The 14,113-nt window shown below is 45.9% G+C and overlaps 1 protein-coding gene across 1 annotated transcript in view; it reads right to left on the bottom strand.

Annotated features, from left to right (window-relative positions):
* Window positions 1–11,817, bottom strand: part of sdr16c5b (short chain dehydrogenase/reductase family 16C, member 5b) — an 84,819-nt gene extending 73,002 nt beyond the window's left edge. Inside the window, exon 1 of the mRNA XM_070875730.1 lies at window positions 11,201–11,817. Coding sequence (XP_070731831.1) covers window positions 11,201–11,521 — 321 coding nt within the window. The 5' untranslated portion in view covers window positions 11,522–11,817. The remainder of the gene's footprint in view (window positions 1–11,200) is intronic.
* Window positions 11,818–14,113: the final 2,296 nt, after the last annotated feature.

Below are 14,113 nucleotides of genomic sequence, written 5' to 3'. Positions count from 1 at the left end.
AACAATCAGGAACACAATAAAGACCTTAATTCAACCAGAGTTTGTTTGAACTTCTAGAACTTAGATTTATAAGTTATAAGAATCTGAGCTAATGAGGATTTTGTTGTTGATTAGAACACCAACTTGTTAATTCCTATGCAATTTTATTTGCATGTAATGTAGAATTACTCTAGAAAATAATTATGTATCTACATGCAGGCCAACCAAGAAAACTAGCAAAGCGGACCAATAGCTTTAAATGAAACTGACACAGCTCCAAAAGCTGATAATTTATGAATGGGCCTGACATGTGAAAACAATAGTTGGATGGGTAATTGGTGTATACACCATTCCTTCACTCGGAGAAATAAAAACGTTAAAAGAAAACAAAAATACCGAAGGTACAAAATTGCAGGTGCATTTTTGGAAGGGGCAGTGTGTGTCTGGGAGCATGCTCGCTTAGAAGAATTAGAATTTTTATATTAACAATTATGAATTCTGGTTAATTTTAAGCACTTTTATACTTAACAATGAATACATATTTTATATTAAAAAGTGTGAAATTTGGATTTTGAAGCTATCCATACATTACCTCAACAGTCACTGTCCTTCTAATCTCCTACCACTCCAGTTCATAATGACACTCTACCTACCCCTCCAGACCTATTCACCTAACCAGTGCAACCCATCCAAGTTAGTGGGAGGCCAGAGGATTGGGAAACTTTTAAAAAACAGCAAAGAACGACTAAAAAAAAAAGAAGAGGGAAGATGGATTATGAGAGTAAACTAGCAAAAAATATAAAAACGGATAGTAAGAGTTTCTACAGGTATATAAAAAGGAAGAGTTGCTAAAGTAAATGTTGGTCCCTTAGAGGATGAGACTGAGGAATTAATAATGGAGAACAGGGAAATGACAGAGACTTTGAACAAATATTTTGTATCGGTCTTCACGGTAGAAGTCATTAAAAACATTCCAATAATGGATAATCAGGAGGCTATAGGGAGGGTGGAACTTAAAACAATCACTAAAGAAAAAGTACTCTGTAAAATAATGGGACAATAATGGGACTAAAGATGAACAAGTCCTCTAGACCTGATAGATTACATCCTTGGGTCTTAAAGGAAGTGACTACAGAGATAGTGGATGCATTGGTTGAAATCTACCAACGTAATCTACCGGCATCCCTTCGGCCCACTTGAAACTCGTGGCACATGGTGCGGGTAATGGCGGCAGTGGCCTTCTTGTCCTCTCCAGCAGCTTACCAAGAAGCAAGATGGAGCAGGGTGCAGCCAACAAAAGTGAACAGGGCCCCTGTGGCTCCCACTCTCACCCTCCACACCTCGGGTCCCTCACCACTGGCGCTGCTCAGTGCCGAGCTTACAGCTCACATCTCACCGTAGGCAACTAGGACCACATAGTAGAGTCTGGTCTCCAGTCACCTCAGGCCCCCTTGCCACTGGGCCAAGGCCTCGCTCTACTAAGCCCGTGTGCAACAGCCACCTCACGTTAAAAGCATTCACGCACAGGCATCTTCCACCCTTCAAAATGAAGTTCGGGACCTGGACGGTCAGAAACCTCATGGACAACCCAAACAGTGACAGACCAAAACATCGCACCGCCATCGTTGCCCGGGAACTCAGACGCCCTAAGCGAGACCCGACGGGCAGGGGAAGGCCCACTCATAGAAAAGAACACCTTCTTCTGGAAAGGCAAATCAGAAGAAGAACGCCGCCTCCATGGAGTTGGCTTCGCCATCAAGAATCAGCTAGTGGGCCGTCTCAGAGAGTCCCCCTGCAGGATAAGCGAACGTCTCATGACACTCCGGCTCACCCTAGCCCAAAATCAGTGTGCCACAGTCATCAGCTATGCACCCAAACACTTGACGCAACAGATGAAACCAAAGAGGAATTCTACTCCAGCCTCGAACAATCCCTGTCCGGAGTCCCTATGGACGACAAACTGATCCTCCTCAGCGACTTCAGTGCCAAAGTCGGTAAGGACAGAGACCTCTAGCAAGGCGAGATCAGCAGAGAGGGAGGGAAAACCAACTCCAGTGGTACGCTGCTCCTAGGCATTCTGTCAGAACACGACCTTGTCATCATCAACACCTTGTTCCGTCAGAGGGACAAGTACAAGGCATCATAGCAACACCCTCACTCCAAGCACTGGCACCTGCTCGACTAATTCATCGTCCGAGCAAAGGACCACAAGCACGTGCGCATCACCCGCATCATGACAGGAGCCGATGACTGCTGGACGGACCACCGCTTAATCCACTCCGCCATTATCAATACAGCCCCAAAGCAGCGACGGCAACAAAACAATGCCGCAGAAAAATCAATGCCGGGGCACTCAAAGACCAGTTAAGAAAGCCCTATTCAGCCAGCACCTCACTACCAACCTGGCGACCCTCGATGACCCAGAGATGCAGAGTGCCCACAGCGCCTGGTCTGCCCCTCAAGGCCACCATAACCAGCGCCTGCAAAGAGACGCTTAGTCACTCAACCAGGAAACACCAAGACTGATTCGACGAGAATGCCCAGGAGATTTAGGAGCTAATAAGTCGCAAGCACAAGGCATTTCTGAACTTAAAGCAGCAACCCAACTCGGGAGCAGCAAAGCAGCTCTACAGGCGGCTGAAGGCAAAAGGTCCAACAAAAAACCCACGACCTAAAGAATAGTTGGTGGGTGGAGAAAGCACCGGAGATCCAGCTGGCCAACAACCATGACGGCGAGGATTCTTCAACACAGTCAAGGTCACCCACGGCCCAAGCACCCAAGGCCCCACTCCACTGCTGGCCAAAGACACCGAGGCAGTCAGGGCCCGCTAGAAGGAGCACTTCGAAGATCTCCTCAACCGAGACTCTGCCTTCAACATGAGTGTCCTCGACTCGATCCCGCAGCATGCTACCCGCCACCATCTCAGCAAAACCCCAGCCCTGCACACGGTAGAAAAGGCCATCCGCCAGCTCAAGAACAACAAGGCATCAGGAGCAGATGGAATCCCCGCTGAGGCATTAAAGTATGGCAGAGAAACACTATTAGCACGAGTACATGATCTCATCTCTCTTATCTGAAAGGAGGAGAGCATGCCAAGAGATCTCAGAGATGCCGGAATCGTGACAATCTTCAAAAAAAAGGGGACAAGTCCGAAAGCGGCAACTACAGAGGAATCTCCCTGCTGTCGGCCACTGGAAAAGTCATCGCAAGAATTCTCCTTAACCGTCTTCTCCCTGTGGCTGATGAGCTCCTCGCAGAGTCACAGTGCGGATTCTGTCCACTAAGGGGTACAAAAGAAATGATCTTCACCATGCGACAACTACAAGAGAAATTCAGGGAACAGCACCAACCCTTGTACATGGCCTTCTTGGACATTGGCAACTGTAAAGGACTATGGAGCGTTCACCTCCATTTCGGCTGCCCCCAAAAGTTTGTCATCATCCTCCATGACGACATGCCAGTCGTGATCCTGACCAACGGATCCATCACAGACCCAATCCACGTCTGGACCAGGGTCAAGCAGGGCTGCATCATCGCACCAACGCTCTTCCTTGCTGCAAAGCTCATCTCACTATCAACAAGCTCCCCGCTGGAGTAGAACTAAACTATAGAACCAATGGGAACCTGTTCAACCTATGTCGCCTCCAGACTTGATCCAAGGTCATCCCATCCTCCATCATCGAACGACAGTACGAGGACGACGCTTGCGTCTGCGCATAGAGGCCGAACTCCAAGCCATCGTCAATACCTTCACCGAGGTGTACTAAAGCATGGGCCTTACGCTAAACATCTGTAAGACAAAGGTCCTCCACCAACCTGACCCTGCCACACAGCACTGCCCCCCGGTCATGAAAATTCATGGCTTGGCCTTGGACAACGTGGACCATTTTCCATACCTCGGGAGTCTACTATCAAGCAAGGGCACACATCGATGACAAGGTACAACACCGCCTCCAGTGCGCCAGCGCTGCCTTCGGTCGTCTGACCAGGACCTCAAATTTGGCACCAAGCTTATGGTCTACAGGGCAGTAGTAATACCTGCCCTCCTATATGGCTCAGAGACGTGGACTATATACAGCAGGCATCTCAAAGCGCTGGAGAAGTAACACCAGCGCTGCCTCTGCAAAATCCTGCAAATCCACTGTGAGGATAGACGCACCGACATCACTGTTCTCGCTCAGGCCAACATCCCCAGCATTGAAGCACTGACAACATTTGATCTGCTCCGTTGGGCGGGCCACATCCACATGCCCGACACGAGACTCCCTAAGCAAGTACTCTACTCGGAACTCCTACACGGCAAGCGAGCCCCAGTTGGACAGTGGAAACACTTCCAAGGACACCCTGAAAACCTCCCTTGATCAAGTGTAACATCCCCACTGGCACCTGGGAATCCCTGGCCCAAGACCAAAGTGGAGGAAGAACATCCGGGAGGGCGCTGAGCATCTCGAGTCTCATCGCTGAGAGCATGCAGAAAACAAGCACAGACAGAAGGAGCGTGCGGCAAACCAGGTTCCCCACCCACCCTTTCCTTCAACCACTATCTGCCTCACTTGTTACAGAGACTGTAATTCCCTCATTACAGCCACTTGAGAACTCACTTTTTGAGTGCAAGCAAGTCTTCCTCTATTTCGAGGGACTGCCTATGATGATGATGAAGAATCTACCAAAATTCCCTGAATTCTGGGGAGGCCCCAGCGGATTGGAAAACCGCAAATGTAATGCCCTTATTTAAAAATGGAGGCAGACAGAAAGCAAGAATCTATAGACCAGTTAGCCTAACATCTGTCCTTGTTCATGAAACACAAGAAGTTAGTATGCAGATACAGCAGGTAATCAGGAAGGCAAATGGAATGTTGGCCTTTATTGCAAAGGAGATGGATATAAAAGCAGAGAAGTCCTGTTGCAACTGTATAGGATATTGGTGAGGCCACACCTAGAGTACTGCATACAGTTTGGTCTCCATATTTAAGGAAGGATATACTTGCATTGGAAGCAGTTCAGAGAAGGTTCACTAGGTTGATTCCAGAGATGAAGGGGTTGATTTATGAGGAAAGGTTGAGTAGGTTGGGCCTATACTCATTGGAGTTTAGAAGAATGAGAGGTGATCTTATTGAAACAAATAAGGTACTGAGGGGGCTTGACAAGGTAAATGCAGAGAGAGTATGGGTCCAAGTTTCCACCCCCTGTAAAAACGGCGCACCTCCATAAGGTGCGCTGACTTTTTGGAATAAAAAGGGCGCCGAAAACTTACCTTGTGATTCTCCGAGCTCCTCAGGACGTCTTTGGCCTCGGCGTAGCGTAGCACAAGGGGTTGGGGGGGGGGGGGGGGGGGGCGGCAGTAGCTCCTCGCAGCCCGAATCTCTGCAGGTTAAGTGAAGTTATTGTAAAGGCATAGGTTCTTCTCATATGGAGTTCCTTTTTAACTTTTAGTATAATCGTTTAATGCAGAAATGTGTGAATTCACATGAGTGAAATGTATAAAAACTGGCAGTTTGTAATGAGATGTGGAATGGATAGGGTTTGATCGGCCTGAAATACTGAGCTCAGAACTGTAAAGCGTTTTGAGTCCCCGAACCAAGTGTGGTTGAAGTACTCTCTGTTGTGTATATTTAAGTACTATTGCAGGTATACTGTTTGCCTGATCTCAACATTTCAAGAACATTATTGAGTTTTGAAGAATTGATAGAACATCTAATCATAAATAAATTAAGTGTGTTATACTCAGGATGTTCAGCCCCCGCCCCCCTCCCCACCCCCGCGTTCAGCCTCCCCATTCCCTCCTGTTCAGCCCCTCCCCCTCCCTCACTGTCAGAAACACAGAGAGACACTGATAGAGACAGAGACCCACAGATAGAAACACAGAGAGCAACATTGACAGAGACACTGACAGAGACAGAGAGAGAGACATGGACAGAAACACAGAGAGGCTGACAGAAACACCTTCCCTTCACATGAAGCTAGGATTTATTTTTTTTTATTTGTTATTGATTGGTTGCTTATTACTTTGGTCTTGGTGCTTTAGGTGCAGGGTTCCTTCTATTTTTTTTATTTGTTAATTAATTGCTTATTACTTTTTGTGCTTAGTTTAGTGCTTGGTGCTTTAAATGTACTTATGCGAAGGTGTTTAGTGCTTTGGAAAATCCTCTAACCTCCACCTCTGCCCCCCCCCCCCCCCCTCCCCGTTGATGTTGATGTGTCTGCCTCAGCCGGGAGCCTACACTTGCTTATTTATAAAAAGAGAAACAACTGTCCTCACTCAGCAGATACAATGCAAAATATCATCGCAAGAGGTTTTAGACCATTTTAAGTGATGTGTTTAATGCTTCCCACCGCCCCCCACCCTGTCTCTGGCTGTACCTGCACTGAACTTAACTCTAGGTAAGGGTTTTCAGAACTTACAAAAATAGACACTTACTCCATTCTAAGTTAATTTGGAGTAAGTTTTCGCAGCCTAAACTTGCAAAACAGACCTAAGTGGCTGGACACACCCCCTTTTGAAAAAAAAACTAAAACTAAAACTAACTCACTAGAACTGGAGCAAATTCAATGCCGAGAATTGCGATTTCTAAGGTACTTCAAACTAAACTAGTTGCTCCAAAAAAATTGGAGCAACTCCACTCGAAACTTGGGGGAATCTAGAACTAGGGGCATAGTTTCAGAATAAGGGGTTGGACCCGTTTAAAACTGAGATGAGGGGGGATTTCTTCTCTGAGAGGGTTGTAAATCTGTGGAATTCTCTGCCCCAGAGAGCTGTGGAGGCTGGATCATTGAACATATTTAAAGGTGGAAATAGACAGATTTTTGAGCGATAAGGGACTAAAGGGTTATGGGGAGCGGGCAGGGAAGTGGAGCCGAGCCCAAGATCAGATTAGCCATGATCTTATTGACTGGTGGAGCAAGCTTGAGGGGCCAAATGGCCTACTCCTATTTCTTTTGAACCCCACTGGATACAGCCTTCCAGTCACAAAAACACAACCATTACCCTTTGCTTTCTGCCTCCGAGACAATTTTGGATCCAACTTAAAGGTTTTTGCATTCCCTATATTGCCAATTTTATACAAAGTGATCCACTGATTTAAGAATCATTAATGAAGCGTCTGATTGCACTATAAAAAGATGCTGTCTTTTCAAGCAGCTAAAATCCTTAAGTGACTATACAGTGCTATCCATATTGTGCATAGACAACTATAGCTAGCTATGACCGACCTGGAAAAAAAAAAAAGAGTATCTGCAATTCTGGAGTCCAGGTAACACTATAACCAGCAGGCCTGATATTTGTGCAACAGCTTTGATATCATTGTTTTAAACAATGATTGCTCTTAAAACAAAATAGACTGCTGCATAAACATCCCTCATCTGATAAAACACCACTTCTTTCATGCTAGTTAGTGAATCATGCAATGTTAAAGGTCAGTTGTGTAATGCAAAGCACTGAATACACAGTATAGAAAGTTACTCGTCATGTACACAGTAAAAAAACGTTTATGATGATAGTTCTGTCCAGATAAGTGGCAGGGTAGTTCACTGAATTGTCATGAAGATTTGGTAAAGGAATCAGTTGGATATGTTTTTACTCAATACTTCCTAATGAGCAATTAAGAGTCAGATCCTCTTACATAATTGATTTGATACATTAATACTCAATTTATAATCATAGCCCTTAAAATTCGGCAGCAAGCTCAACTGGCAGGGATTGTGGATGCATTGGTTATAATTTACCAACATTTCCTGGATTCTGGGGAGGTCCCAGCAGATTGGAAAACTGCAAATGTAACGCCCCTATTTAAAAAAAGGAGGCAGACAAAAAGCAGGAAACTATAGACCAGTTAGCCTAACATCTGTGGTTGGGAAAATGTTGGAGTCCATTATTAATGAAGCAGCAGCACGACACTTGGAAAAGCATAATTCAGTCAGGCAGAGTCAGTATGAATTTTTGAAGGGGGAAGTCATACTTGACAAATATGCTGGAATTCTTCGAGAATGTAACGAACAGGGTGGATAAAGGGGAATCAGTGGATGTGGTGTATTTGGACTTCCAGAAGGTATGTGACAAGGTTCCACATAAAAAGTTACTGCACAAGATAAAAGTTCACGGGGTTGGGGCTAATATATTAGCATGGATAGAGGATTGGCTGACTAACAGAAAACAGAGAGTCGGGATAAATGGTTCATTCTCAGGTTGGCAATCAGTAACTAGTGGGGTGCCGCAGGGATCAGTGATGGGACCCCAACTATTTACAATCTATATTAATGACTTGGATGAAGGGACCGAGGGTAATGTAGTCAAGTTTGCTGACGATACAAAGATGGGAGGCAAAGCAATGTGTGAAGAGGACACAAAAAATCTGCAAAAGGACATAGACAAGCTAGGTGAGTGGGCAAAAATTTGGCAGATGGAGTATAATGTTGGAAAGTGTGAAGTTATGCACTTTGGCAGAAACAAAATCGAAGAGCAAGTTATTATTTAAATGGAGAAAAATTGCAAAGTGCCGCAGTACAGCGGGACCTGGGGGTCTTGGTGCATGAAACACAAAAGGTTAGTATGCAGGTACAGCAAGTGATCAGGAAGGCCAATGGAATCTTGGCCTTTATTGCAAGGGGATGGAGTATCCACCATGGAGCAGGGAATCCTTGCTACAGTTATACAGGTATTGGTGAGGCCACACCTGGAATGCCACATACAGTTTTGGTTTCCATATTTAAGAAAGGATATACTTGCTTTGGAGGCAGTTCAGAGAAGGTTCACAAGGTTGATTCCGGAGATGAGGGTGTTGACTTATGAGGCAAGATTGAGTAGGTTGGGCCGCTGCTCATTGGAATTCAGAAGAATGAGAGGTGATCTTATCAAAACGTATAAGATTATGAGGGGGCTTGACAAGGTGGATGCAGAGAGGATGTTTCCACTGATGGGGGAGACTAGAACTAGAGGGCATAATCTTAGAATAAGGGGCCATCCATTTAAAACTGAGATGAGGAGGAATTTCTTCTCTGAGGGTTGAAAATCTGTGGAATTCGTTGCCTCAGAGAGTTGTGGAAGCTGGGTCATTGAATAAATTTAAGACAGAGATAGAGATATTCTTAACCGATAAGGGAATAAGGGGTTATGGGGAGCGGGCAGAGAAGTGGAGCCGAGTTCATGATCAGATTAGCCATGATCTTATTAAATGGCAGAGCAGGCTCGAGGGGCCGTAAGGCCCACTTCTGCTTATGTTCTTATGTAAATTATGTGGTATCAAAAGATTGATACTGTGGCAGGTTCGTCCAGATTTGGGAGACATCTCGGTATATAATTTTAAAAAATACCACCTCAATAATTTAAAAATTTACTGCATAAAATAGTTCATTTTGTTTAGAAAATTTAGCATTTTAAACTGTTCAAAAACAGTTTACTGTGCTCAGATTCTGCATATGTACCTGCTCAGCTGCTTTCAACAAAAGCTGCCACTTTACACCTAGTTGTCTCATTTGACTCAACACAGCTTGACCAGATGGCTAGCGGTTATATGGCAGCTAGCTAAACTGGTGGTTTTTCATTTAAAGTGTTTGGAGCTAAAAATCCATAGCCCTTCGAGCACACACAAGTGTTCAGTCCATTAGGAGCACAGTGGGATGGCTGGAAATGAATTCAGGATCTGGAACCAGTGTCCCAATTTTTCCCAACAGTTTCTGTCCACCACAAACATGGTCCTCTGCATCAGAAGGGATGTGTCTGAAAAGAGGGTACACCCAGTGCAGCAGTTTCCATGTCCTCAGCCTGAGAGAACAGTGGGCCAGAATACTGTATTGGAGCAAATGACCAGCCATCTGAAGTGGGACCCATCTTGGGGTCCTGGCCTAGATTCCTGGTCTTAAGCATTGGAGCCCAATTTTGCATCTCTCTTATAAAAGGGTGGTAATGAGCACATACAAGTCATTTTTCTGTGGTTATGTGAGGCAGGACAGGAATCCTCTCACCTCCCGAGAGCATAAGAACATAAGAAATAGGATGAGGAGTAGGCCATTTGACCCCTTGAGCCTACTCCGCCATTTAACACGATCATGGCTGATCTGATCATGGACTCAGCTCCACTTTCGAGCCTGCTCCCCATAACCCTTTATTCCCTTATCACTCAAAAATTTGTCTATCTCCGCCTTAAATATATTCAACAACCCAGCCGCCACAGCTCTCTGGGGCAGAGAATTCCATAGATTTACAACCCTCGGAGAAGAAATTTCTCCTCATTTGAGTTTTAAATGGGCAGCCCCTTATTCTGAGGCTATGTCCCCTAGTTTTAGTTTCCCCTATGTGGAAATATCCACTCTGCATCCACCTGGTCAAGATCCCTCATTATCTTATATATGTTTCAATAAGGTCACTTCTCATTCTTCTGAACTGCAATGAGTATAGGCCCAACCTACCTTCATAAGTCAAACCCCTCATCTCTAGAATCAACCTAATGAACCCTCTCTGAACAGCCTACAATGCAAGTATATCCTTCCTTAAATTCGCAGACCAAAACTGTATGCATTACTCAAGATGTGTCCTCACCAATACCCTGTACGGTTGTAGCAGGACTTCTCTGCTTTTATACTCTATCCCCCTTACAATAAAGGCCAACATTCCATTTGCCTTCCTGATTACTTGCTGTACCTGCAAACTAAATTTTTGTGTTCCCTCTGTACTGCAGTCTGTTGTAATTTTTCTCCATTCAAATACTATATTTAAAAAAATTTTTATGCCAAATTTTCCCACATTATACCCCAGCTGCCAAATTTAATGGAAAACTGGCCAGGGCTCCTGCTGCACTATCAAGCAGACCATGCTGGAAGCGTGCGTGGGGCACTGGACACCAAGCAAATGTCAAACAGCCCAAGTGTTACGGTTTATAAGACCAGATCTCACTATGTCTGGGCGTTTACCCGCAGTAGAGGTGAGGTGGGGGGGGGGGGGGGGGGAAGAGAGGGAGGCAGAAAATAATTGGTGAGGCGGAGAGAGTTCAGATTTACCTCTACCTTTAAGATATCCATTTTTTTGCTGGAGGGGTGCGGCTACGACAGCGACAGAGGGCAGACTTCCAAACTGAAATCAAGGAATTACATGAAAACAGCGGCAGTGGGATTTATTTACCAAACAAATAAGGGGTGGATACTATAGCCTGTGTGTATTGTATTTAATTCCCCTAGTCGTCCAGGGAGTCATGCAAGCCTTCACTTTTAGACGGAGTGTATTTTCCTGACCTGGTCGGCTACTTCGTACACAGATGTCTTCTTGCTGCAGTCACACAGGTAGTTGTAGACCCTGGAGGCTCCTCTCTCTCGGGCCAGCCGTGCTGTCTCCTGGTTACCTTCCACATTGATGTCCCAGAGCACGAGCGTGGCGTGCAGGCGGGCGAACTCCAGCGCCACAAGCCGCCCGATGCCGCTCCCAGCGCCGGTCACCAGCACGATCTCCCCGTCCACCTTCTTCTTCCGCACCGGCACCACCATCAACACCAGTGCCTCCAGGCTGTAGTACAGCGACAAGAACAGCGTGAGAAGCGTCTCTACAAAGAAGTTCATGTTGTTTCGTTGGCAACCTGTTGCGTCTTCACCACCAGTCGCTCCCTTCGCCAGGCTGCTGCGTAAACTTGGCCTGTTGTTCAGAGAAAAACACACAGCGACCTTTGCTCGAAACACGTCAGCAGCAGCTGATTGTGGCCGCTCCAAATGTTACAGAACGACGGCTGTACTTTACACTGCCAACCCCGATTTTGCAAATCACAAATCGATTATGATGCAAATCTGTAGCCTTGGGCGTATAAGCAAAAGTTTTACTTCCTGCTTTCATTTCTTGTCATTGATTATCAGTGGCCAAATAGTGCCATCTACAGGTTTAGGAACGCCTAACTCACACATTGGCTACTTAGTGCTCCCGTGGTGTAAGAAATGTAAAAAGTGAACTCTTTCATTGGTTTTCAAAAATGTCGTTGGTGAGGAGGCTGTATGACTTTTGCCTTCAGATCAGTCGATAAGACATAAAAGATTAAAACTATACGTTGCCAACCTTTTACATGGTCAGTACTTGTTTCAGGCCCAGTGCCTGTTAGCATTTGCGGGCAAAAGTCAACACAGAATCCTTATAGCGCCTTTAATGTAGTAAAACATCCCAAGGTGCTTCACAGGAGTATTATAAGACAAAACAATTGACACAGAGGCATATAAGAAAAAAATTAAGGAAGATGACCAAAAGCTTGGTCAAAGAGGTTGGTTTTAAGGAGCGTCTTAAAGGAGGAAAGAGAGGTGGAGAGGTTTAGGCAGGGAATTCCAGACCTTGGGGCCGAGGCAATAGAAGGCACGGTCACCAATAGTTGAGCGATTATAATCAGGGATGCTCAAGAAGGCAGAATTTGACAAGCGTAGATATCTCAGGCGGTGGGTTGTGGAGCTGGAGGAGGTTACAGAGATAGGGAGGAGGCTCTGGAAGCTAGGATGAAAATTTTAAAATCGGGGGTTTGCCTAACCGGGAGCAAATGTAGCCCAGCAAGTACAGGGATGATGGCTGAACAGGACTTGGTGTGAGTTAGGACGCCGAGTTTTGGATGACCTCGAGTTCACATGGAGTAGAAAGTGGGAGGCCAGCCAGGAGTGCATTGGAATAGTCAAGTCTAGAGGTAACAAAGGCATGGATGAGGGTTTCAGCAGCAGATGAGCTGAGGCAAGGTGGAGACAGGTGATGCTACGGAGGTGGAAATAGGCGGTCATTGTTATGCTGCGGATATGTGGCAGTCAGCTAATTTCAGGGTCAAATATGACACCAAGGGTATGAACCGTCTGGTTCAGCCTCAGACAGATGTTAGGGAACGCAGTTTGTGAAACGAAAATAATGGCTTTGGTCTTCCCAACATTTAATTGGAGAAAATTTCTTCTCATCCAGAACTGGATGTCAGACAAGCAGTTTGACAATTTACAGATTGTGGAGGGGTCAAGAGAAATGGTGGTAAGGTAGAGCTGGGTGTCATCCATGTACATGTGGAAACTGATGCTGTGTTTTCAGATGATTTTGCCAAGGGGCAACATGTAGATGAGAAATAGGAGGGGTCCAAGGAAAGATCCTTGGGGATATGATGTGGGAGCAGGAACAAAAGCCATTGCTGGTGATTCTCTGGCTACGATTAGATAGATAAGAATGGAACCAGGCGAGTGCAGTCCCACCCAGCTGGACAACGGTGGGGAGGCATTGGAGAAGAATGGAGTGGTCACCCGTGTCAAAGGCTGCAGACAGATCAAGAAGGACGAGGAGGGATAGTTTACCTTTGTCACAGTCACAAAGGATGTCATTTGTGACTTTGATTAGAGCCGTTTCGGTACTGTGGCTGGGGCAGAAACCTGATTGGAGGGATACCAATATGAAGTTGCGGCAAAAATGGGCACGGATTTTGGAGGCGACATGTTCAACGATTTTGGAGAGGAAAGGGAGGTTGGAGATGGGCCGATAGTTTGCAAGGATGGAGGGGTCAAGAGTTGTTTTTTTGAGGAGAGGGGTGATGAGGGAGAGGGGAAAAGTACCTGAGGAGAGAGAACCATTAACAAGGTCAGCTAACATGGGAGCATGAAAAGGAAGTTGGCTGGTCAGCAGTTTGGTGGGAATAGGGCCTAGGCAGCAGGAAGTAGGTCTCATGTGCAAGATGAGCTCGGAGTGGTCATGAGGGGAGATCGGAGAGAAACTGGAGAATGATGTGAGGTCAGGGCTAAGGCAGGGGGGAACCTTAGAGGAAGTTTGGCCTGGTGGTCTAGGGGAAGGAAGGGAAGTGGCAGAGGTAGCTGAACAGATGGTCTCAATCTTAGAGACAAAGAAGTCCATGAGCTTCTCGCACTTGTTGTCATAAGTGAGGGTGGAGGAGACAGGGAAGACGGGTTTACGAAGATGGTTAGCAGTAGAGAATAGAAGTCGGGGTTTATGAGATTGTGAGCAATTTTGGCAGATGAGAGCAAGACCCGATAAGGCTTTCAATGACTGATGTACCGCGAGACCTGGGTATCATGGTAATCAGCCATTGAAAGTTGGCATGCAGGTACAGCAGGCGGTGAAGAAGGCAAGTGGCATATTGGCCTTCATAGCTAGGGGATTTGAGTATAGGAGCAGGGAGGGCTTGCTGCAGTTGTACAGGGCCT

Source organism: Pristiophorus japonicus, chromosome 1 (assembly GCF_044704955.1).
Source record: "Pristiophorus japonicus isolate sPriJap1 chromosome 1, sPriJap1.hap1, whole genome shotgun sequence".
NCBI lineage: Eukaryota > Metazoa > Chordata > Chondrichthyes > Pristiophoridae > Pristiophorus > Pristiophorus japonicus.
This window is presented reverse-complemented; position numbering and strand designations above follow the sequence as displayed.